This window comes from Zosterops lateralis (genome assembly GCF_965231275.1).
Source record: "Zosterops lateralis genome assembly, chromosome: 6".
NCBI lineage: Eukaryota > Metazoa > Chordata > Aves > Passeriformes > Zosteropidae > Zosterops > Zosterops lateralis.
In genome coordinates, this window is record NC_139761.1 from 15,663,082 (window position 1) to 15,685,963 (window position 22,882).

The 22,882-nt window shown below is 42.1% G+C and overlaps 1 protein-coding gene across 2 annotated transcripts in view; it reads left to right on the forward strand.

Moving 5' to 3' along the window:
• The window catches only part of ITPK1 (inositol-tetrakisphosphate 1-kinase), a 142,738-nt gene that overhangs the window by 113,014 nt on the left and 6,842 nt on the right, over positions 1 to 22,882 (forward strand). For both annotated transcript variants that reach the window (XM_083863381.1, XM_083863382.1), the window contains exons 6-10: positions 8,009 to 8,107; positions 9,991 to 10,031; positions 13,576 to 13,741; positions 15,922 to 15,989; positions 17,461 to 17,623. In XM_083863381.1, coding sequence (XP_083719507.1) covers positions 8,009 to 8,107; positions 9,991 to 10,031; positions 13,576 to 13,741; positions 15,922 to 15,989; positions 17,461 to 17,623 — 537 coding nt within the window. The remainder of the gene's footprint in view (positions 1 to 8,008; positions 8,108 to 9,990; positions 10,032 to 13,575; positions 13,742 to 15,921; positions 15,990 to 17,460; positions 17,624 to 22,882) is intronic.

Below are 22,882 nucleotides of genomic sequence, written 5' to 3' on the forward strand. Positions count from 1 at the left end.
TGACATTTGCATTTTAATGTAGAGCAGACATGTAGAGTATATTTTGCATAGTCTGTCTTCTTGAAATGCCTTTGGGGTGTTGCAGATACCAGTACTTTCAATGCCAGTGTTCTGAGCAGAGCATTATTGGGACAAAAATGCAGAAAAGGCTTCTTTACATTTGCAAAATACTCCCTTTCATTTTTTTCTTTGATGAGGAAAATTGCCTTCATTCTTTCTGTAACACTGGAAACACTCCTGCCTGTAAAATGAGTCCCCAAGTTTTGGTACAACTTCAATGCTACAAGGAATAAATGTTACTGTTTCAACAAAAGCTGTTCTAGCAAGTTTTCTCCACCCTTTCTCCACCCTTCTTGTTACTTATAAGAGAGTTTTGCCTTACATTCTTATTTGCAAAGAGCATAAGAAGCACCAGAAGGTTTATTTCCTTCTCCTGGACAGCTAGTTCATTTGCTTCCTTTTTTCTGTGGTGAGGTGTGCTCGGTTTTTAAAATTCAACTGCAAAGCTTCTTGTTCCTTGCATTTGCAAGGTGGTGGGTAACTCCTTTTACCTGCTGGAAAATGAGGCTATTTGATGATGAGCACCCATCTCCCAGCCTTTACTCTGTCTGTTGAATGGGATAATTTTCCACCACTTAAATTGTTACATGGTCGTGAGCACACTTTATCAGGCTTTGTCAATGACTGTGTTTCACCACAGGGCTGTTTTAACTGAGGGCACATCTGTAGCTGTGCTACTCTACTGTCAGGTGTGTGTGAGGCTCCATCAGCACAAGTGAGCAGAATGCTTGTCTGCAAAACCTGCCTCTTTCAGCCTGAGCACCCACAGGATGATGTGAATTCCTTTCTCAGGAATCAGAAAGATTCTGCTCACTAAGGAAAGAGGGCATAAAATGAAAGTCTAGAGCTGAAAAATAAAGGAGGATCTGATACAGACCGTAGCTTTATGAAATGGTTGTTTCTGAGGAAGAGTTCATCTGGGAGAAAAACGTCCATCAGGCTGGCTTTACTATGACCTTTGCCTTTATTTCTTCTTTATGGTTTATACTTCCTCTTGAGTCTAAGCTGATTTCATCACGTTCAAAACCCATAATTAGCAATCCTAAATTGCATGGAAACAACAAGGTATTGTGAATTCTTTTGAATAGTTTCATATTTATATTCAGTTGTGAGATTTCCTCACTCACTGCCCAGATGCTTCAAAATCACTACTTTTTAAAAACCAAGACTGTTGCTCTGCAGATGTTCCATTTAACACAGATATTCGGTGTGCAGTTACTTGTATGTCAAGCTAGGTTAAGCTTGAAATTGTGCCCTCAAAGCTGAGTCTGCTCTGCCCTCTTGTGTCTTTGGACTGTGTTGCCAAATGCTCCCCAGATACAGCTGCTTTACCCTTAGAATTTACCCTTAAAATACTGGAATTTCCCCCTCAGAGACTTAAAGAGTGAGATGCAAACACATGGATATTCATATATGCATTGATTTTTTCAGTGATGAGTATAGATCAACATATGTTTGAACTAAATCTGTTCTGCCAATATTCCTCATGCACATGCGTTTCTGAGGGGAAGGGAAAACAACTTGAGAGTATTTTTAATACAGCTCAAAAGTGCTGCCATAAACCTGTTAAAAGTTGTGGGGTTTATGAATAGAGTTTCCAGGTTTATGAAGCTTCAACTGAAAATTTATCTACTAGAGGGAGAACTGAAGAAGGAGTTCTTCTAGTTCATAAGGACTGGGTGCTGTGAAGTTGGTGTTGGCTTCGCTTGACTGATTCCTTGATGTAGCAACTTTTGACCTTAGCAGAAGTTACAGTCCAAAGCTGTAAGTGTACAGTCAATAAAGGGATTCAAAGGGCAAAATACTCTGTCATGTAGTAGTTTACAATACCTTTGAGATAAGATTTAGCTGCATGCTAAAAAAAACCTTGCCAGCTTCTCTTGTGTGGTTGGGTTTTTTGGTTGAAAATGAACTCAGTAGGCACGGGTGAGCTGGAAGTTAAGATTTCCTCCCGTTATTGTATTAGGAGAAAAAGACATTGCCCTGGCTGTGTATCCTCTCTATTCCGGCAGGAACATAGTGCCACAAGCTGATGGAAGATACAGTGAAGCACAGTTTACTGAAAATATATCTATTTTTAAAGAGTCTTAACTGTTTTCAAATGACAGTGCAAACTATTCTAATAAAGAGTGGCTTTTTTCAACAAAGAAGGAAGTTTAGAGTTTGTTCCCATCTGCTGTAAATCTTTCTGATTGTTTAAGGCTTAATGTTTGCTCCATGAGTGTTAGGTGATGAGCCAGTCCTGATTTTGACATGAATGGTTTTGTGCTTTTCTTAAGGGTGTTTACAGTAGAGACCAGCACTTTTCAAAGCAGCTTTGTTATTTTTCTGCGTAATGCATTGTGTGATGTGGAGGTCACATACCCAGTCTTTCCAGGAATAATACTGACAACCTTCCCAGGCACAGAGCAACTCAGGCACAAGCTGTGCTCCATTTGGAATTGGTAAGCAGAATTAGGGGATCTAGGTGTGCCAAGTCTGTCGCACACCTGGGGGACTCCAGGCCTCCTCTTGTGCTCCTTTGACAAACTGCATCTTCCTTCCACCTGTTTCCCAACTTCTTTTACCTTTCACTTGTCCTCAGCACGCCCCTCATTTGGTGCATCTTTTACCTTCTGTGTGTAAACAAAACACTGCTAATGATGAGTACTGAGCTTGGACAAAAGATATTATATTCTTCAGTAAACACCTTCTGGCTTTTGTTTTTCCAGTAACACACTTAGGGTTTTGGTTGATGGTACTCAGACTGAAGCTTCAAACAGATAGTTTTCTCAGCTACTGTTATGACCCCAGTAGCATCAAAAAGTCCTTTTCCTGGAACTCCTTAACTAGCTCTAAAAAGCCCTGCGTGGCCAAGGGGAGGTGAAGCCTTCTCCCCACTTCATAAATGGAAGTTCAGAGTCTGACTGTGTTTGTTGATTGCATTGTGGTCTTGTGGAAAGAGGCTGGTGAGTATAAATACTCTTTTCTTCAGCCTGTCTGCTGCACTTCCTAATCCCTAAGCTAGGTGATGAGGGAAGGTGAATTATGAGGTAGGGAAACATGTTTAGACAGTAAATCTGAAGTTTAATAGGGAGTGGCCCTCCCATTGTATTTATTTTCTAGACACAGGTTTTGAGCTAATCTCACCGATGACCATAAAGTCTCTTTAAACTCTTTTTCTGAAAACAAGGAAATTCAGTTTGTTGATCTATGAATGCAGGGCATTGGATCTGCAATCTATTTTTTGTTTTCTTACCTCTTCAAAATCACGAGGACCAGAGAAATCCGAATAGGTTCTTCTTCTCTTACGGGTTTGTTTTTTTTTTTTCCCCCAGTTATTCACAGCTGTCCACTGTGTTGGTACTTCTCAAACTTCTATAGTACAAGGACTATTTACCCTCATTAAAAAACACCCCAGGACTGTCTTGTACAGCCCTGTCATAGTGGTTTTCGTTTATTTTTAAGATTTGGTTCATCTGGGAGCAGCCATGTATTTCTCTTATTTTTCCTCCATCCATTTTGCCTGGCTACTGAATGGGAGTGTGTGTTGAGTGTTTGGCCTCTGGTGCCTTCTTCTGGGGGTTGGGTATCCAAACCCAAACCCTGTGACTGTTTGACAGGCTGTCTGCAGGCCACCAGAGTGCCCTGAGTAGAGAGGCAGTACTCAGCATCTCTTACTAAAGCAAGTCCTGAGCACAAAGAATTCCACCAATTCTCACAAAAAAAAAAAAAAAAAAATGCTTCTCCCTAGCCAGTTTTCAGTCTGCATCTTCCCCATCTCCACATCCCATTGCTCCTGTCACTATTGTTGGACTTCATCTGGAATAATCCCCTCCTGGCCCCGACACCCTGGTTTGAGTGCTCTTTCACCTCTCTGTTGTTGGTTAGCTGTGTTACTTATCCTGTAAACTGGCCATCATCAGTCAAGCCCTTATAATAATGTTCCTCCATGGGAATGGAACAGCACTGACAAGGCTCAGCCCACAGCAGGGTGTGGCAGAGCTGCCTGCCCTGATGCTGTGATTGCTGCCTCTCACCTGTGACCTGTTAGTGCCAGCTTCCTCAGGTGTCCCCCTGCAAACGCTCCCCCTGCACTTGCAATCAATGTGATGAGCTCCATTCAGAGGTGATGGAGGGATAAAGTGTAGGTAGCACTGAAAGAACAGAAATAGCACTTGAAAAAATGAACAGCCTAGATGAGAGATGGGGATGGGAGTGAGAAAAAATACAGAAAGTAAGAAAGAGAAGAGAGGGAGAGAACTCCCTCTGAGATCAAACAATCTTGAAGAAAAGGGAGAATATCTAAAAGAAAATATGGAAAATATATACCACAAAGTTTGTGCTAAGGCATGCAACAAAAATGAGGACAAAGATGGGGGAGGAACAGAGTGCCAGAATTTTGACTTTTAAATTTAATTATAATATGTTGTTTTTAACAACAAAAGCACTACAGATACTTTTAGTACTTGCCTGAAGTGAATTCTGAACACTCTGATCTGAAGAATTTTTTCGTGTTGGTGCTCAGCTGGCAGTTCTGGACCTGACAAGGTTCACATGGAGTTGTGGTCATATTTCAAAGACATGACTCTGAGACAACCAGGTGCTTAGAAAATAAATGTCATTCTTTAAATGTACACTGTAGCAATGCCCTTTGAATCCCTTTGTTGACTACTGTAGACTTATGGACAGACTTTTCCTGTTGATATCTTCAGTCCAGCACAGGCTGCATGAAGGAAGAGAGAGTAAATAATCTCTTGGGATTTAAGGTCACTTGTGCGTAGCCAAGGGTTGAAGATGAGGCAGAGTCTTTTCTAAACTTGATGTTTTAGAAGAAGACTCTTCTACTCAGCAGCATCTCAGTGCACAGCACAGAGCTGAGTACTGATGATAGAAAAGTAACAGCATCAGCTCCATGCACACGTTCTGGGTTGTATCAGGTCTGTGTCCTGACAGAGTCACTTTTGCTAGTGGGGTATGGCCGGTGCAGCTGCACAGGAGGGGTGACATGTCTGTGGCCTCATGCTACAGTAGTTCTCAGACTACTTTTATTAAAATGCTTTGTCCACATTGGGCTCTCAGGTGCAAATGAGAATAGTGCTTGGTTTTAAACTGGAGGGTTAGGCTGGAGCATCAATACAAAGGGTCAGCAATGGAGCCAGAATCATGATGCCCTTCTCACCTCTAGACTGTTATGTGTACTTGTTTGTGTATATTTACTGTTGTTCTTTTTGCAATGGTTTCCTGTGGTGTCTTGTCACTTCTGGTTTGCAAAGAAGCGGTGACAGTGCCAAGAGTCCAGCACCTGACCACAGCTCAGTAAGTTCACACTAAAGCAGCTTACTCAGCAGGAGAGGAGGGAAGGTTCAGTGTACCATGGGGGGTCATTTGCACTGTGTGGGTCTCATGGTGCAGTTCCAAGCTGATGTAAATCAGTATTGAATTGACTCTCAGCCACTGAGTGAAGTCTGTCCTGGACCTCAGTGCAGAGGTGTGCAGAGACTGCTGTCACTCTGAGAGTGGGAGCTTGGTGATGAGAGAAAGCTTTAGCATGTGTTTGCCACTCTGGGAAGGAGGAGAGGATGATTGCTGACAGCTGGAGGACTTTTTTTTAAACCTACAGCTATCTTTAGAATTTCAGTGTGTGCAGTTAAACTCAGAGCAGCAGTTTTCTAGCTGTAGGCTCTACTGAAATCTTGTGTTGAGTGAGGATTTACTTGTCCTCAGGTCTGGCTGTGAATTAATGGTTTGTTTTAGAGGTTTCAGTGGGCTAGAAATGCCTTCTTGGTAGACAAAATGCCAGTGCTGTGCAAACTCAGCAGGAGCACTTTGAGATGCTAAGAGTCTTCTTACTACTTTTTGTTGATCCAGGTGGTCTTTTCTAAGTACAAAGTCAAAGGAATTACTGTTTGCCCATTCCTTCATCTCCCCATGCAAGTGTAATGTAGTCAACAGAATCACTGAATCCTCCCTGTCTTCCATTCCTGTTTGCATGAGAGAGAAACAGAGGGAAGCGAGATGGAACCATACGTTCCTCTGCATCTGCACTCTGAAGCCAAGTTATTTGTGAGCCTTAAGCATGTGGGTGGGAGAGCTGCCAAGCCAAAGTTGTTCCCAAGTATCTGTAAACTAAATCTTATTCCCTAAATTCATCCAACTAAGGAACTTTCACTCTGGCAAAGGCTTGTAAATATTACAGTACCTGTCACTTTTGGATGCTGCTTTCTGTTTTCATAGCAGCAAATTGAAAGCTTTGAAATCTGGGATGTTTTGTTTAGTTTTGTAGAGGTTGACCTCAAAGTATCAATCTTTCTGCCCGTTTTAGAATGTATGAAAATAGCCTTTTCTCAGAAAACTTATTGTAGTGACAACACTGCTAATGAACAGAGTTCTCAGATATTCTAAGTTTGGGGATGTATTGAGATAAGTGTGCCAAAATATAGTGAGTTTTGCATCTCTTGTTACTTTCAGTGGTTCTATTTTCTTTATATATGGATGCTTACAATGACATGAAAAGTATTAATCTAAACAATGTTTATAAAGGGATTTCTGAATGCATGGCTGTCTCATGAGTTATGTTTAGCTTTGCTGGGGTTTTAGTTCACATGCACTTTTCAGTTTCTGCACCATCTGCACTGCATGGCCTCCACCTGTTTGGATCCAGCCATGTTTTGCTTATTTTCAAGACAAGTTGCTGGTTGATATAAACCTGTGACTTGAGTTTGCCAGATGCAGTTGCTCCCACCATTTGTGCTTGTCTCCAGTTGCTTCTTGGAGGAAGGTGTCATCCTGTTTCTCTTGAAATAAGTCTGAAAAGCGAGTCTTGGCAGACCCGTTCTGAGTTGTGTTCAGTACTGTGCCACTAACTCAAGTTAGAACTCATTTGTGGCTCCTGGCCACAGCTCAAACTCCATGAAAGTAGTACTTTCTTAAGGCTGTGCTCGCTAAGGAGGTAATTTAAATAGTTGTTCATACTTGTGTGATGCCCTTGATTTAACTTAGTCAATGTTGTCAATGCGCACACAGCTTTTGTCTGAAAGCCTGTGGACCTGCTGACCTGTCTCAGAGCTATGGCTGAAGCCAAGGTTCTCTGTACACTTGAAATTGCATCCCAGCCCTCTTAAGCTATTTATGTGCAAGTTCTAGGAGTCTTACAGTGGTTTCTGCCTTTCCTGCTGCATTCCCAGGGGAATCTCAGTTCTCCTGCAGTGAACAGGAAGTGCATTCTAGAGCAAGTCAGCTTACCAGGTCACTAAGAGGGTTGGTTTTTGACTCCAGCCTTCCTGCAACCCCAGTCTGTGAACAAGCACAACATTGGCAGAAACTCTGGAGCAGACCTGCTCCATTAAATTTTACCATGGTTCCCATGATTCTTCTCTTTATCCAGAGCTTGCTGAGCAGTCTTGACATGGTGGTGTCTCAGCAGTGCTCTGGTTGGCTTTGCCAGACGAACTGAACACTGCTTTCATGGCAGAGCCATCCCAGTGAACAGCAGAATGTTCTGGCACCTTGTCTGAAGTAAATACACACTGGAATCTGCCACTGGGGAGCCTCACAGGAGATATGGCTTCGTGAGACTGCCTATTCTAGTCATATTTGCAGACCACTCTGCTTTTTGTAAAATGCTGTAGAAAATTATGCTTGAAGACATAAAGTTAAGGGCTAAGATTCCAATTACTTTTCACCTTGCCTGCTAAGTCTTGTGCAGCTATGTGTTCCAAACCAGCTGATCTTTTTTGCTGCCTGTGAAAATACTGGCTTTATATTGCCATTTAGATTGTCTGAAAATTGAGCCTTTCATCCTTTGAAATGTTTCCAGAAACCCAAATTCAGGCGTGGCTTACAGTCCTTTTGGATGCTTTAATAAAAGCCGACTGTCAAGAAGCAGTTAGTATGGAGAAAGCTGGTAATGATGCAGCTGAGGAGCTAAACCCCTCATCTTCATTTGAGTCTCTTTATTTTCTTACAGATGAGAGGATCTGTTCACCACCCTTTATGGAGCTGACAAGTGCCTGTGGAGAAGATACCTTGCAGCTTATAGAGAAGAATGGACTGGCATTCCCATTCAGTATGTACATGGGCTTTTCTTTGGTGCTTCTAGTAGGTTCTAAATACTGCACATGCACCCCCTAAAACATAGCCAACATTATAGGAGTGTGGGTTTCACTGCCAGAAGTGTCAAGGATATTAAAACCTTCCTGAATCAAATGCTCTGAGGCAGTCTGCTTGGAATGTGGAACAAACCCCCTCCCTATCAGCTTTTACTTTGCCTTTTATTGATGTTCTTTACTTTCAACACCTCAATACAGTAAACGTGCATTCCTGGGAAATGCTAACAGTTCTAACAAAGTTCGCCTCTTGCCCTGAACTTGTGCAAGATGTTTCTCCTGCCAGCTGCATTCATTATTTTTCTTGAGAAAATCACTGCCTTGCTGACTGTCCTCTTCTTCCACCCACCCTTTCCCTGGTCCAGGGAACTATAATCTTAGAAGGTAAAAAGAAGGAGGGTTAACACAGATAACAGACTCCAAGGGCTCACAGCTCAAACAGCTGCTATGAACTGTTTGTGCTTTGTAGCAAGTTTCATTGTGGGGCTTGTGCTTTAATTGGTTCCTTTATTTGATTCCTTGCAGTATAAAGTGAGCAGGATCATTAGTCGGTGTTTGTTCCCTTGGTGCTTGCCTCATTTGTAAGGTTCAGAGGTAAAGTCGCGTGGACAAAGCATGTTTTGCCCTCCCTGCCATCGCTCTCCCAAATGAGGCAGGTCTCCTCAAGACAGGTTGTGAAGCAGTACTTGAAATCCCACTGAATGGCTTTGCCCTCCTCTTCACATTGTGCCCTCAGTACCGACTCACTAGCCCGCAGTAGTCAGCAGCATGTATTCTGGAGATCTGAATCAAACCCACTAAAAGATAATGAAATTACAAAATAGCCCTGAAAATTAATATAACTTGATATTCTGGGAGTGTTTTTTCATTTTCCTGTTTCTATTTTTTCTTAAAAATGGTCCAGCTCTCCAGAGCATGTCTGTGAGACATCATAAACCACTTTCTAAAATTTCTTAGTTACCAAGTTATTTTGGACTCCAGTGCAGGTTATCTCCCTTTCATAGCTCCCTGTCCTCTTGCCTGGCAATTTGATTATTCCGACAACCTGCAAAGAAGTCTTGTCCTATCCACCCCCTCACTACTTGCAAGTTTTCATCTCCTCTGCTTAGCACATAAGTAACATCAGCTCTAGTCATTGTTTGGGTCCTGGGGTCTTCAGCTCTTCTCTGGCCTCCATAGTTGGAGTAGCATGTTATTTCTTTCCTCTTACTGGTTTTACTCCCCTTAATCAGGATGAAGGTGAGAATCAGAATATAGAGAGCAGATAAATGTGAAGAAGAAAGAAAAACTGCTAGGCTTTCTGCCTTTTTCTGTCCCCTTCTATGATTGCCTGTGAAAAATAAGTTATATCTTAGTTTGGTTCAGCCCGTTACATTTCCTGCTCTTCCCTGAAAACAGGGAGGTAAGAAAAGAAGTTGGTTTCAACTGTGTCCCAGTTCCTTTGTTTTAAGGACAGTGGTGTTTTGTGGTACCTGTGAAGTAGCTCTAGTGTCAGAAAAAAAATTATGCAGTTGTAAAAATGCTCTCTGAGTAGACAAGATGGCAATCCTAGTACTAGTACTAACTTCTTAGCTGATGCTTTGCAACTCTGTCCAGTCCTAATAAAGATCTGTGCTTGCACCTTAGTTACAGGGAGGAATTGAGAGAGTAGAGCTTGGAGCAAGCCAAGCTTTGCAGTGATTGAGGACACTGTCCAAGCAAAGACTGTCACTGGTGTCTGTTACAGTCAGTGCCTTGTTCTGATGGACTCCAGTGTTTGCATGTGTGGGTGGGAACAGGATTATAAAGCGTTTGTGTGTTCTGTTTCAGTGGTGAATTGTTTTTTTATTTTTTATTTACCCAGTTTGTAAAACCAGAGTGGCCCATGGAACCAACTCTCATGAGGTAAGTTAAAAATTTTTGCAGTATTATTCCCCTACTTCCAGTTGTGTCCTGTCTCCCACTCCCCCTATGGTGGTTTGGCTGGTGATTTCCAGTCCTGTAGTGGATAGAATGAGGGCTGTTCCCAAACAACTTTTCTTCCCCACCTCTCCCTCATGTGTAATTGCACCTTATTTTTCCAAAAATCTAAAATGAAGTGAAGTTGAACCCCTGTCATGCAAGTTATTTTTAGCAGCTTCTGGCTTCTAATATATTGTTGCTTCTAGAAATTTGTAGTCTTCAGTCAGCTTTGTTTGCAAGAAATCTCCTTCAGTTTCTCCTTTGGTAAGAGGTTGCTAAATAAGGTTTCTATCCCAGAAAGTTACTTTTCCAATAGTATGTGGTACAGATGAGAAGTGGGTTTGTGCTACAGATGGAGCAACTGACTCCTTCCCTCGAGCAGGGAAGGGAGTAACAAATAGAGATGGTTTCCAGGCAATGTTCAGTTGTAATAACACAGTGGGGTCTGTGGGGAGAACAGGACTGATAGAACTTATCTGCCTTCCTGTAAGGCAAACTAAAATTTTTTGCAGCTAAAATTGTTGAATATTCCTGGAAGGAGTGCATTACCTATGAGACTAGCTTCCTCTAAATTTAAGTGAGTTGAGTCCTGTTTTAATTCTTTTCCATTTGTGCTTCCTGCCTTCCTGCTTACTGCAGATCAGTTTTGAGAATGCAGCTCTTGCTGCTGGCTCTCCTAACTCCTGGCTTCCTTTGTTAACAACAAGGCTATCAGTTCAGGTTTCCCAGCTGCTCTTGAAACGTGCACTATGAGACATTGCTGCAATGTCTGAGAGCTGAAGATCCTGAAGTAAATTGTAGATCTAGATGAGCAGAATGGCTATGGCTAAAATCTTGACTGACCAGTTCTTCCTATTAAAAATGCAATGAGACTTTTCAGGCAGGTCTTAGCTTGACTTATTTCACAAGCCAACAGACAGTCCTGTTAGTTTGCTGGAGCAGCTGCTATAAATGTTTGCTGTCATTCCTGAGAACACTTGGGGACTGGATTTTTAATGAATTTAAGACTGCAATTTTCCTGCTGATTTTTCTGTCAAGAGTTCCTCTGCAACTGCAAACTGAAATGCACGAACTTCTCAGTACTTGTCCAGTTAGGCTTGGACTTTATTTCCCTGGTGAATCTTTCTTTGATCTTCTTTCATACAGTGCAGACACATCTAAGCTTCCTGCCAGAGCAAAAATCAGACTAAAATACAACCACAGTCTGCACTTTATCACAGGAACTTATGACTAGAGCTTAGTAGGACCCCTGGAAAAAAACTGAAATCTTGCATAGTACTTTACATAGTAGTAGTAGTAGTAGTAGTAGTAATCACTTTTGGAGTTACTGAGTTCTCAGGAGTGATCCAAAACTATATTATGTTTATCCAAAACAGAATGGAACTGTTTTGGAATTGCTTATGGTCAATAATTACAAAGGAAGGATAGGAAAAATATCTGCTTACAGTACAGTCTGTCTAAAGGATGGAGCATAGGTCTAGAAACAAGAAATTGTTGTCTGTTTTATTAATGACTCTTCGTCTGGCTTTTGGTAAATCCATTCTTTGAAGATATATTTCCAATGTAGAGCTGACACTAAAATTAGAGCACTGACCAGAAACCTGCTTTTCTTCATAAGATGGCTGTTAAGAAAGTTCAGGTACTGGCTAACAGGGACAGCTGAAGGTGCAGGCTTGAGTTTAAGGTTGGTGTGTGAGTTAGTCAGGTGAGGCTGGCAGACTCCACTTTTCTCATATGAGTACAAGCTGTTGTTAAGCTGAGGTGGTGTCAGCCTTTCTGTGGTGTCCCTAGTTCTTCATGACCTCTGCACTAGCAGTGGCCTCAGCTGCTCAGCAGTTGACCCCTAGTTTGCCAGCACTAAGTTTGTTAAACTTGAACAGACATGATGGCTGGAAGTTGTGCTTCCTGGTTGCCAGCAGGTCAGAATGTCACTAATCTTTGGTAAAGCTGTCATGAGAGACCCATAGCCTGAAGAAATGTATTCAGAATTCTTTTTTCTGAGCATTTGAGCAGACAAGAAGGAAAAGGCAGAGAATGACTGTGTTTTGTGAGACTGAATTCCTTATGGACATTGTCAGTAAAAATTCTTGGTGCAAATGTTTTGTTTTGCCTTCAAAAGACCTCTGCATTTATAATGAGAAATACTGTTTGGAAATTATGATATCAAGTATTGTACCCACATTACTGCCAGGCACAGCAGGTCTGTGCTAGATTACAAAGAGCAAGTGCACCCTGCAAACAAATTCTTGAAGCTCTATTCATGCATGTTAAAAACCATGAGACATCGCAGTGAACCAGCATAACGCAACACCACAGGAGTTATATGGGTTGTGTGCTAGTCCATGGGGCTGCCAGCACAGCTTTGCAGGAGAGAGAGAGGCTTCACAGAGCTTCCAATAGTCTAGATCAGTGCTGTGTTGAGAAGATACACTCTGGCTTTCCACACTTCTAAAACACCTTGAATGTGTTCATCTTACATTTGTTTGTGGGAATTAATTAACTAATAGTGGAACAGAACATTATAGGAATAGCACAGTTCTTGCCAGTGTGATGTTGTAGACACTATCATGCCAACAATCCACACAAGAGGAGGAAGAGAATAATGTTTCTTGCCACCAGTAAGAGACAAATGAGGTATGATATTGTTGCTGTGAATCATCTTGATGGATGATTCTGTCTGTTAGAGAAATTTCTTGCACAGGTTGTTACCACTCACAGATTCACTCTGTGTTGTATAATAGAGACAGAAAGAATATCAGCTGCAGGTAGGTATTGAATGCAAGGATTGACTTGAACTCAGAAAATGTTAATCTACTGAGTTACTGTGCATGTATGCAGACAGTTATTTGATCATTCATAAGGCCCAAAAAATGCCCTCCTTTTTGGCATATTTATTCCAATACCTTCAAGAGGACTATCTGTTTGGAGTAATGGGGTGAAACCAAGCAGGAAAATTGATAGGCCAGCATTTGTTAGCAGTAAGACTACTGGAGTCTGAGAAATGTCTTCTGATGATGTGGGTGAAGCCCTGGTGCTTGGCCTGTTGCAACTGGGCTGAACCAAATCGAGGAAATAGAGCTGTGGGGAAGAATTTGTGTAGTTAGTGCACAGAGCTGTTCCTTCTGTTGTTCTCATGATACAGGCTTGTATTCAATACAAACTTGGTCATCTGTGTTAGTCAGATGTTTTACCCTTTCGCTGTACCTGCAGTTGCAGTAGCTTCCCAGCTAAAGGAAACAAATGAAATTGCAAGGAGCTGTGAAGAAAATGTTGATTGAAAATGAAAGCTTCACTGCCAGTAGTGTTTGCAGAACTGTGAGTCAGTGAAGTGAAACATAATGAAATAGAACAAGATGTGGAGAGGGAATTTGCACGTGGTCAATATAAATCCACCAGTAGATGTTCTCCCTCATTGCTTCTCAGGTGTGGGTAAGCATGAAATTATTGCCAGCCTTGTGCACAACCATGTATGTGTGTGTGCTTCCAGATGGCGATCATCTTCAACCAGGAAGGCCTCAAAGCTGTTCGCCCCCCTTGTGTCATTCAGAGCTTCATCAATCACAATGCTGTGCTCTATAAAGTTTTTGTGGTCGGAGAATCCTACACCGTGGTGAAAAGACCATCCTTAAAGAACTTCTCTGCAGGCATCTCAGGTACATTGTACTGATTGAAAAGAAAATGTCTGTTCTTGCAGCCTCAGCAGGAAACACTTCCAAAGAAAATACCTGTGAAAAAACTGCTGAAGTGAAGGCAGCTGGTTTGGACATACCATGTTTCCTTTTCTGTATTATTTCAATAGGAAGGGAGATAACTCACCTGCTCTGGAATATGTACGAATGGTATTCATATAGTAAATATTTATGCAATGGTAACCTGAGTCTTACCTGTTAGACACTGTTCTATGTCATGTGGAAAGGGAGAGAGGGAGAGAAGTTCTCTCTTTTCACAGTAAGTTCGTGTGTCATTTGTTCCGGAGTTTGTTTATAAATGTGCTTTGGAGAGAATTTCCTGGATTCCATCATTTCAGCACTTCCTCTCCCTGTTTTTACCTTGAATATGTATGTGTTTTAAATTAAAGATCACTTGAGCTCTCTCCTAAATGAGCCTCCCTCTTCATGTGAGCCCCAGTGTTGTAAATCTTGGTGGGAATTGTCCTTTGGTTTGTAGATACCAGTTGTGTTGGGAAGAAGGAGGAATGGGTTTGTCAGGGAGGAGAGTGATTCTTCTATATGTCACTAGAGAGCAACACTTGAAGGGTTTTTGTTAAAGGTTACTTAGATTGCCTTTATGGAAAAAAGCTCCTTTCCAGAGAACTGCATTCTGTGGCCGACCAAAAGCATAAAAAAATGAGCAGCACATAGATGGGAGCCAGCATGATCTGCTAACAACTGGACAAATCCAAAAAGTGAGGATGGGATCAAACCAATGGAGATGAATGAACAAATGCCAGTTTTTTGTCACTTTTCTTAGTGTTTTCTGCTAATCCTAGTATGTCTATGTGTGCTCACTGCTGCATTTCAAACACAAATATGTATTTTGTTAGTATAGGTGTAGTAGATGTTGGTAGAAGTTCTTGTAGCTGTGTGTGCCTGTATTTACATTCAGGTCTGCTCAATATCCTGATGAAATTAAGTAGGCCAGAATCTGTGTTCATATAAACTGTTAGGACAGTTGGTCTATACTTTTGCTGGAAGGGAACTTCTTAAGGCATCTTTCTAAAAATGCCTTACCTAATGCCTCATCTGTTAGTGTAAGTCTTGAAAGTTATCTGGAAGGCCACATAAAAATAAGTTTTGTTGGCAGATGAGGGTAAGTATCTCTCTCTCTCTCTCTTACCCACATTGGGGGAGTTTGAGGAGGTTGTGCCACAGGAACCTGACCTGGCAGATCTGATGGTTAAGCAGATCTGGTGGCTGTGAGACACTGAAAGAGCTGAGTGTCTGAAAGTACAAGATCTTTCTAAACAAGAGGAAAGACAAGAAGTCTTTTAGTGGTCAGACTGCAGAGTGTACATGGATTTGCTTTTCACAGCTTTCCTGTCTTGATTGTATGTGGCCCTGAGGCTGCTCTTGAATGTCCAGTCAGAGACTAGCATAGCAGAAATACTCTTGCCACCTGCATGCTGAGACTTAGGTCCAGGTGCTCTGTGCAGGTTGTCTCTGTGATGCCACCAGTCTGCTGTGGTGGGAATCCTGAAGAGAGACATAGTGGGGGATTTCTTTCAGCCAGTAAAACCTTCAGCACAGAGGAAGCAGAGTGGGAGGTGCTGGTGTAATTCTCTCCATGGTTTCCACTGTGTTTCATTAGTGGCTTCTGTCACCTCCAAGTGTCTCCTGCATTCCTCTGGTGCCTCCAAAAGAAGGACAGATCCTGGCCACAAAATGTATTGCTTTCTGCCATGGTGACAGTGCCCTGCCCAGGTTCACAGGGCTCTCACTGTACCCTGGGTGCTACTGGCCTACCACCTGTAATGATTGCAGCTTCTTCCTTCTGTCACGCGCCTTCCTCTTGGAACTGTCACTTTGAGTATAGCACGTTAGGAAAAATTAACTTCATTATCTGACCGAACTTAGTGAATTTACTCTGATGAAGGAAGGAAAACTGATTTCTGTTTACCATTGTGCAGTTCTGTTTATCTGTGGTCCGAGAACCACGGTGATGTGTCTGTGCAGGCAGACAAGTGACAGCAGGCAAGAGAGCCCTGTGGCTGGGGTGGATGGTTGAGACCAGGACGAGATTCATGGGGCTGCACTGCCACCTACTGTTCTTTGCACTATTCCTGTGGAAATTAAAATCTGGTATAAAGTTATTTTCAACCTGTTTTTAATTGCAGACAGAGAATCAATATTTTTCAACAGCCACAATGTTTCCAAACCAGAGTCCTCATCTGTCTTAACAGCGGTAAGTACACTTGGTCTTTTTCCCTCTAGTGCAGCTGGAAACCTATCTAATCCTTTCTTATGGAAGTGTTGGTAGCTAGTGACTCTCTTTCACAAGCTGTCTGCTTCTGTGTTGCAGGCTGAGGTCTGTTTGGTACCACGAACCAGCATGACTGTGTCCCCCTCTGGTTTTCCTTACCGAGCTCCGGTGAGGAAGAACTTGTAGCAGGGATGTGCTGCTTCCCAAACTACCCAGGGCTAATCTAGGCAAAGGGAAGAAGGGGGTTCTGGATGCAAACACCTGGCTTTTTCCTGTCCAGAGAGATTAATAAGCATAAATTATCCTTCTAGGACTCAGTTCTGTGAGGAAAGACAAACAGTGAAAATTAAAGCATAGAAATTGTGTTGGCACAAGGCCACAGAGGGCCAGAAGTTGTCTGCCATGTGAGCATGTCTGAGCTATGACCATGGGACCATTTCTGGGTGTCCTTCGAGACCAGCAGTGCCAGCACACTGCACAGTTTCATGCTGGCATTACCAGCCCTTTTAATAAGATTTGGACATATGAATCCCAACAAGTTCTTGGGCACTCAGCTACTGAGAAAGTCACTTTACAGCACTGGGTCCTTTCAATCTCTTGAGTCTTGGGATTCTTTTCTGTTTCACAAGCTCTGCTCATTTCATATTTGATTTTGAATTGTGCGTGCAGCACTGGTAGGCATGCTAAATATTAAAGCTGTAATTGTGCTAGTCATAACTCCTTTAGTGGTTATGTTGAGGGAGAAGCCATTACTAAAAATTTACTTTCAGACTTAGTGTGCTCCTGTGGTTTACCTGCCATCTGACTCATAAAAATACGTATTCCAGTCATGTTCTGTAGGCATACAGCATACTTCTGCTGTGTAACATGTTGTTTAAAAAGTGAAGCAGATTCCATCCTCCAGTCATAAGTAACCTGAGTCACTCATTTTATTAAATACTTACAAAATAATTTCTACATGAAAACCCACATTAAAGGTATGCTATGCCCTTAAGATACCAGCTGAGCTGTAATTTGTGACTCAGATTAAACTAACAGCAGGAGTCTGTCCTATCAGCCCTTTAACATATACCTTGATCTACACTGAAATAATAATGGTAGTCAGAATTTCTGCAGCACAGGATTAAATATGCCACCTGTATGTTTTCTAAGGTGTAGATCTAGTACTCAAAATAATGAGTCTGATTCTCCATTCATTCCTACACTGCTTTGCTTCTATAGCTGCACCAGTATGAAGAGGAAGAACTAGATGCTTTAAAGCAGATGAATTTCCAATTTAAGAAGGATTTTGAATTATGAAAGCAGTTTCCCTTTGGTGTCTTTCTTGGTTTCATGCCATTGGTTCTCTGCAATTAGATTTGGTGGATATGCACCTGGAAACTTCTGAAAATCAATCTTTCCACTAAAAAGGCTGTTTCAGAGTCCCTTAGTAATGTGTCTTTTTCCATTCTAGCTGGATAAAATTGAAGGAGTGTTTGAGCGGCCAAATGACGACGTCATCCGGGAAATCTCTAAAGCACTGCGGCAAGCTCTGGGAGTTTCCCTCTTTGGAATTGATATCATCATTAACAATCAGACTGGGCAGCATGCAGTAATTGATATAAATGCATTCCCAGGTAAGAAAGGCCTTTCCACTCCTTATTTGTGTAGCAAGTTTTACTGCTGTTGTCTCATATCATTGCTTCCCAGGCTGGTGGTGGGACAGCAGCAACTGGATGGTTCTGAGATCAAATACAGCTCGGTCTGGGAAGGGAAGAACCCTAATCTAGATATGGAATTTGCAACTGAAGTATCAGCTCTTAGAAGATATGGTCAAACTTTAGTGCCCAGTTGTAACATAACTGTTGTGCCCTCCTGTGCAAATGGAAACTCAAGAGCTGCAGTGTGAGACTGTGTGCTGAGACCTAACCCTTATGGGCTCAGCCCTCATTCTGAAATTCTCTACTTTTTTAGTGCAACATTTGTCTTGGAAACAACTAAACAAGCACCTTGATCACCAGAATTGTTAAATGGAGTTGTAAGTGTGAACAAGGGTGAGGTCTGTCACTTGTGCTAAATTCAGTAGTCTAACCCAGGAACAGAATACATCATCTCATATGGTGCTGTTTTGCAGAGTGTTTTTCTCTCTGGGAATCTCCTCTCATCACCTGAATGGGGATATTTGTTTCCAGAGACTTACACAGGCTGTTGTGTAGTTTCTTTAACCTGACATTGAAGACTAAAATTTCAATATGGCTGTGGTGTCTTTGCATGTAGAAGTCTTGGGCTGAGCTCCCAGTCTCTTCAGTTTTTCAAATCAGGTCCTCATTCCTACTGCCCTGTAGTGCCTTGTCTATCTATCTCCACAGTGACTGGCTTCCTCTTAAAACTCAGCTCTGCTATTCTCAGGTCACTTCCCAGCATGGTTCTACCACATGGTGTTACGCAATTTGCAGACCTATGAAAACACTCTTCTGCCCAGGGCAGTGAAACAACCTGAACTGGATGTTAGATGGAGCCATAGCAGTTTTATGAATAGGATTATATTTCAGAAATTGGGTTTTGAAGTCAGTGATACAGGACATTCTTTTGCAATCCTGTATCCTGCATTTTGGTTTGGTGCTTCCTGTTTTTGGGTTTGAGTGGTGTTGCTGTTCTACGACATGAAAGAACTACACTCACATCAGATTCAGAGGTGAGCAGAGAAAGAGGACATTTATTATGATTTGGGGTTTAAATAGGATTTGGAATTTGATTAAGGATTGGAAGATGAGGGGAACACCCCTCTGATCCCAGTGGTCAAACCAGTAGTCCATCACAGAGAGGGATGAGAAAACAATTTATTTGTTTATCTTACATGTGTGATAATCTCCATTAGAAATATGTAAACAATCATTAGAAGGTTAAAGAATCAGGGCGACAGGGTAATTTTTTTCAAGTATTATTTTGGATTTGGTACTTTGTACAGACTGAAATTCTCCTTTTCTTGAAATGTTGAAAAATCCACATTGGGGAACAACGGTGTGGCAAACATATATTTAGAGAGGACCAATGCCTTCTTGTTGACACTTAAGTTTGCAGAACTGCTCTGCTGAACTACCCTAAGGCAATAGTTTTCAATATTGAGCCCAGATCCTGTGTTTCAGTCTGCACAGTAATCGCTCTTTGAAGGGACTTTGAATTAATGGTGTTTTAGGCCTTGTAGGAGACTTGAGAGCACAGGGAAGTTTCTTATGTGCTGATCTATATTGTGTCTTACACAGCAGGTTTTTTGGTGGTGAACATGTGGATTGTGATGGTAACTACTGACTTTATCACCATGGGATAGGTGGAAGACTAGTTGGAGAAAAACTAGGGGATAGCAGCAGGGCCCAGACACACAGACAAGAAAGCAGGAGAGAGAAAGAACTGGCTTCAAATTTGTAAAAGGTAGCAGAACTAAGATGAGCCCTGTTCTCAAGGTCTGCTGAGGTCAGAGAAGAAGCAGTGGGGTAAAATGCAACAAAAGCAAAGTTACATCTCAGCACAGAATACTCTGTTGCTCAAAAGCATGTTCAACACAGGTTGAATCATTTCCCTCCAAGGGCCTGTATGATTAAAGGCTGAAGAGTTACAATGACTGACTTCATTGATGGAGCCAGCACCTTGCTAGTGAGAAGTTCAAACTCAGCCCACCTCAAAAGAGTCACCAGTGGGCTGGATCAGGAGTGGGATCTCCCTGTCCCTACCTCAGTGCCATCCCAGGAAGTGCCCTCCCTTGCTCTTCCTCTAATCATCTTAGCCTTCAAGCCCTACTGCCTTGACTGCAGTAGAGCCAAACTGGAGCCAACCTCCAGGGCATTATCTCTGCACCACTGCTTTGGAAAAGGGAGGGGAAGAGATGCCCTTTAAAAGATTATTCACAGCCTCTTCCATGGAACTCAAGCCATGGCTTGGGGCCAAGCCTGACCAAAGCCTTGTCCCAGCTGCCCAGAGGCTTGCTGCCTTTCTTGTGTGCTGTCTTCTGTGTTTACCAGGCTTGAAGCTCATTTGAATCTGCCACTCCATGGATGTCATCTGAGATGAGTTTAATTACATGATTGAGAGCAGGTGTACCTGTAGGAGGATGTTGTCTGTTATCCATTGGCACGAGCAACTCTTCAAAAAGATTTTAAAGATAAATGTCTGAAAGGCCTATTGTGTGTTTTGTTCTGTGGGAAGCTACTGGTACTATATTTAGCAGTGGTTACCAGCTGAGATATCAAACTGTAGGCACAGTCACGTAGCATGTGGGAGTTATGTTTGTCTGACCTGAGATAAGTGAGAGAAAAGTTTCCAGGTAGCCTGCTGCCCCTGTGGTTGTGGCTGAGCTCACCCAGCCCCAGCAGCTGCAGGCTGTCACCATGCAGGTGAACTGCTGGCTCTGGTGAATCTGCATGGTAGCTGGGAGCATCAAATCTGAATGTGCATTTTGTGTGTGTAAAAACATTTGCTGTAAATGCAGGATATGGGCTGTCCATTTCTCTCTGACCAGGGGAAGATGTAGAAAAGCTGAGTGTGCCAGATCAGGGAGAAAAATCAGGCAGGTAGCATCTGTAATGCTAGCTTAAAAATGCTCATAGCCATTTCTTGCCTCCACCGAAGCTCACAGAGGTGGGTACTGGTTTTCAGATGCATTGCTGGGTGGGCATCTTTCCTATCCATGCTCAGCCAGAAGACTCTGGAGACTGGTCTCAGTATAGCAAAATTCAGGCATCTTGTAGACAAGCATTTCCAAAATTGTTTCGAGTGGGCAGTGCTAGGATAGCACCTGCTGGAGCAGGATTCATGAAAGTTACATTTTAGGCATGCAGAAGTTAGATCCTCCCACTGATTCCCTGTGTGACACGAATCCCAAATTCACTGCCAGTAGTTTCTGAAGGTGTAATTTAATCTGCACTTCTTGATTTTGTTATCATTGCAGCACAGTGGTGTGCCACAACTGACTACTTTGAGAAGACTACAGGAGCCCTAGGTGAATTAAGTGAGGCAATACCCACAGTTTGCAGCTTTCCCAGGTGTCCTGTAAACCAAGAGTTGAGATAGCTAATTCTCGTCCTCCCTTCCTTATATTTCCTTTTTCCAAGTTTGTGAAGTTTCTTCTGAGGGATCAAAGAGAATTACTTGGGCGTTTCCACCCAGTGTGCAGAGGGCTTGCACAGACAGAGCCTGCCTGTTACATACAGCTTCCTTTCACTAACATCTGCTGATTTCAGGACAGAATGACTGGCCATCTTATTCTTATTAAACATTTAAAGCAACTTCTTTGTGAGTTTGCCAGGTGTCCTGCTACAAGGCTAGTTTGTTTTCATTGAGCAGACAGGAACACCCTGGGGTACTATGGGTCTCCTCGTGGAATATTAAAGCTGTTACTATGGAGATGGCTTATTCCTGGGGTGTTTGAAGCACTCTTGAGTAGATTTGAAGGCTAATCCCATGGCTTTTACATAAGCAAGAAAGTGTAACAAGCACTTCTGTCCAAGGGGTGGAGAGCCTGTTCTGACTCCCATGGCCAGCCCTAGGAGTCCTAGTTGCCCCCTGCCGACCAGTGGATTATCATGTGAGGCACTGGGAAACTTGGTGTTTTGAACTGAGAGTTTTGTTTGGTGAATCCCTTCAAGGGCCTCTGAGAAAGAAAAACTGTGAGCTGTTGTCTCACATCGCTGATGTTTTGTGTGACCTTTAAATATCTAGGAGAATTGGGACCAAGTACAATGAAACCCAAAGTAATGTAGCAGCCTACGTATGAGTTAATTGGTTGACATATGGCTTATAAATACACCATAAAATCCCCACATTTATTATAGGTGAAATTACAGTCTTACTTTCCATGTTTTCCTTTTTATTGCCTAAGGAAGTTGGTCTTTACAGGAGAATGGAAATCAAAATTCACTTAATTATGGGTCTGAGGAACTCTTCTGCCCAGTGATTACATCACTAAAAGTGTTTTAAAGTATGCATTTACTTTGTGGTCTCTGGTTGTGCTCATGTGCTGCTGTGTGAATGTGTGCTATTCACATGGATCTTTTAAACTTACTTATTGCTTCAATCTCCCGTATTAATATCAGGTCACTTCCAGAATACTTTTACAGACATTTTAAAACAATCAGCCTATCCCATTAAATAACACTGAATGTCATCTGTCACCTCTAAATACTAAGGCAAACTGATAAGAATTTTAGGTAATGCAGTAGCAGTTAAGATCCATTTCAGGACATTGTACCCATGTGTTGCATGTCTGGTTCAATTCTAAAATGAAATGCAATGATACTATTGTGCCCATAGCACAACGCTTAAAATAGACCCAAAAGCTCTGTACACCTGCCACCCTTTGTGTTATCAAAAATGTCATGTCTACTGGTATTTGAGCAACTGTTTTAACCAGGAAAGTTGTTATTAAAGCTGCATTGTAAATTGTCTGGAATCTTAACAGAACATGCAGAAAGGTGGTTTCAGCACTGAAATAAATGACTGATGTTTCTATCAAATACTGTATCATTAATATACAGTACAGATAGTTTCCTGTCCCTCAGGTGTTTTGTCAGACATAGCAGCAAACATTTCTAAAGTGTCAAGTTAGGTTAGGTTAGACAAGTGTCACATTGCTTCTTGCTCAGTGGGAAGCTGCCTTTTCTGCAAGGTATAAAGCCAGCCCTGCTGTCCTCTGAGGTTTCCCTAACTGAGGATATTGCTGGGCAAATTCTGGAGAGGGTCCAGACCCTCAAGAAAGCTCTGCATTAGAGCTACTTGCCATAGTAAACCTGGAAATGGTATGGAAAAGAGCAACATTATACCAGAGAGTTTGTAACATAGGGAAAAACCTGGACTTGGCAACAAATGATAGAATATACCTAAAATTATATACACGTATATATACT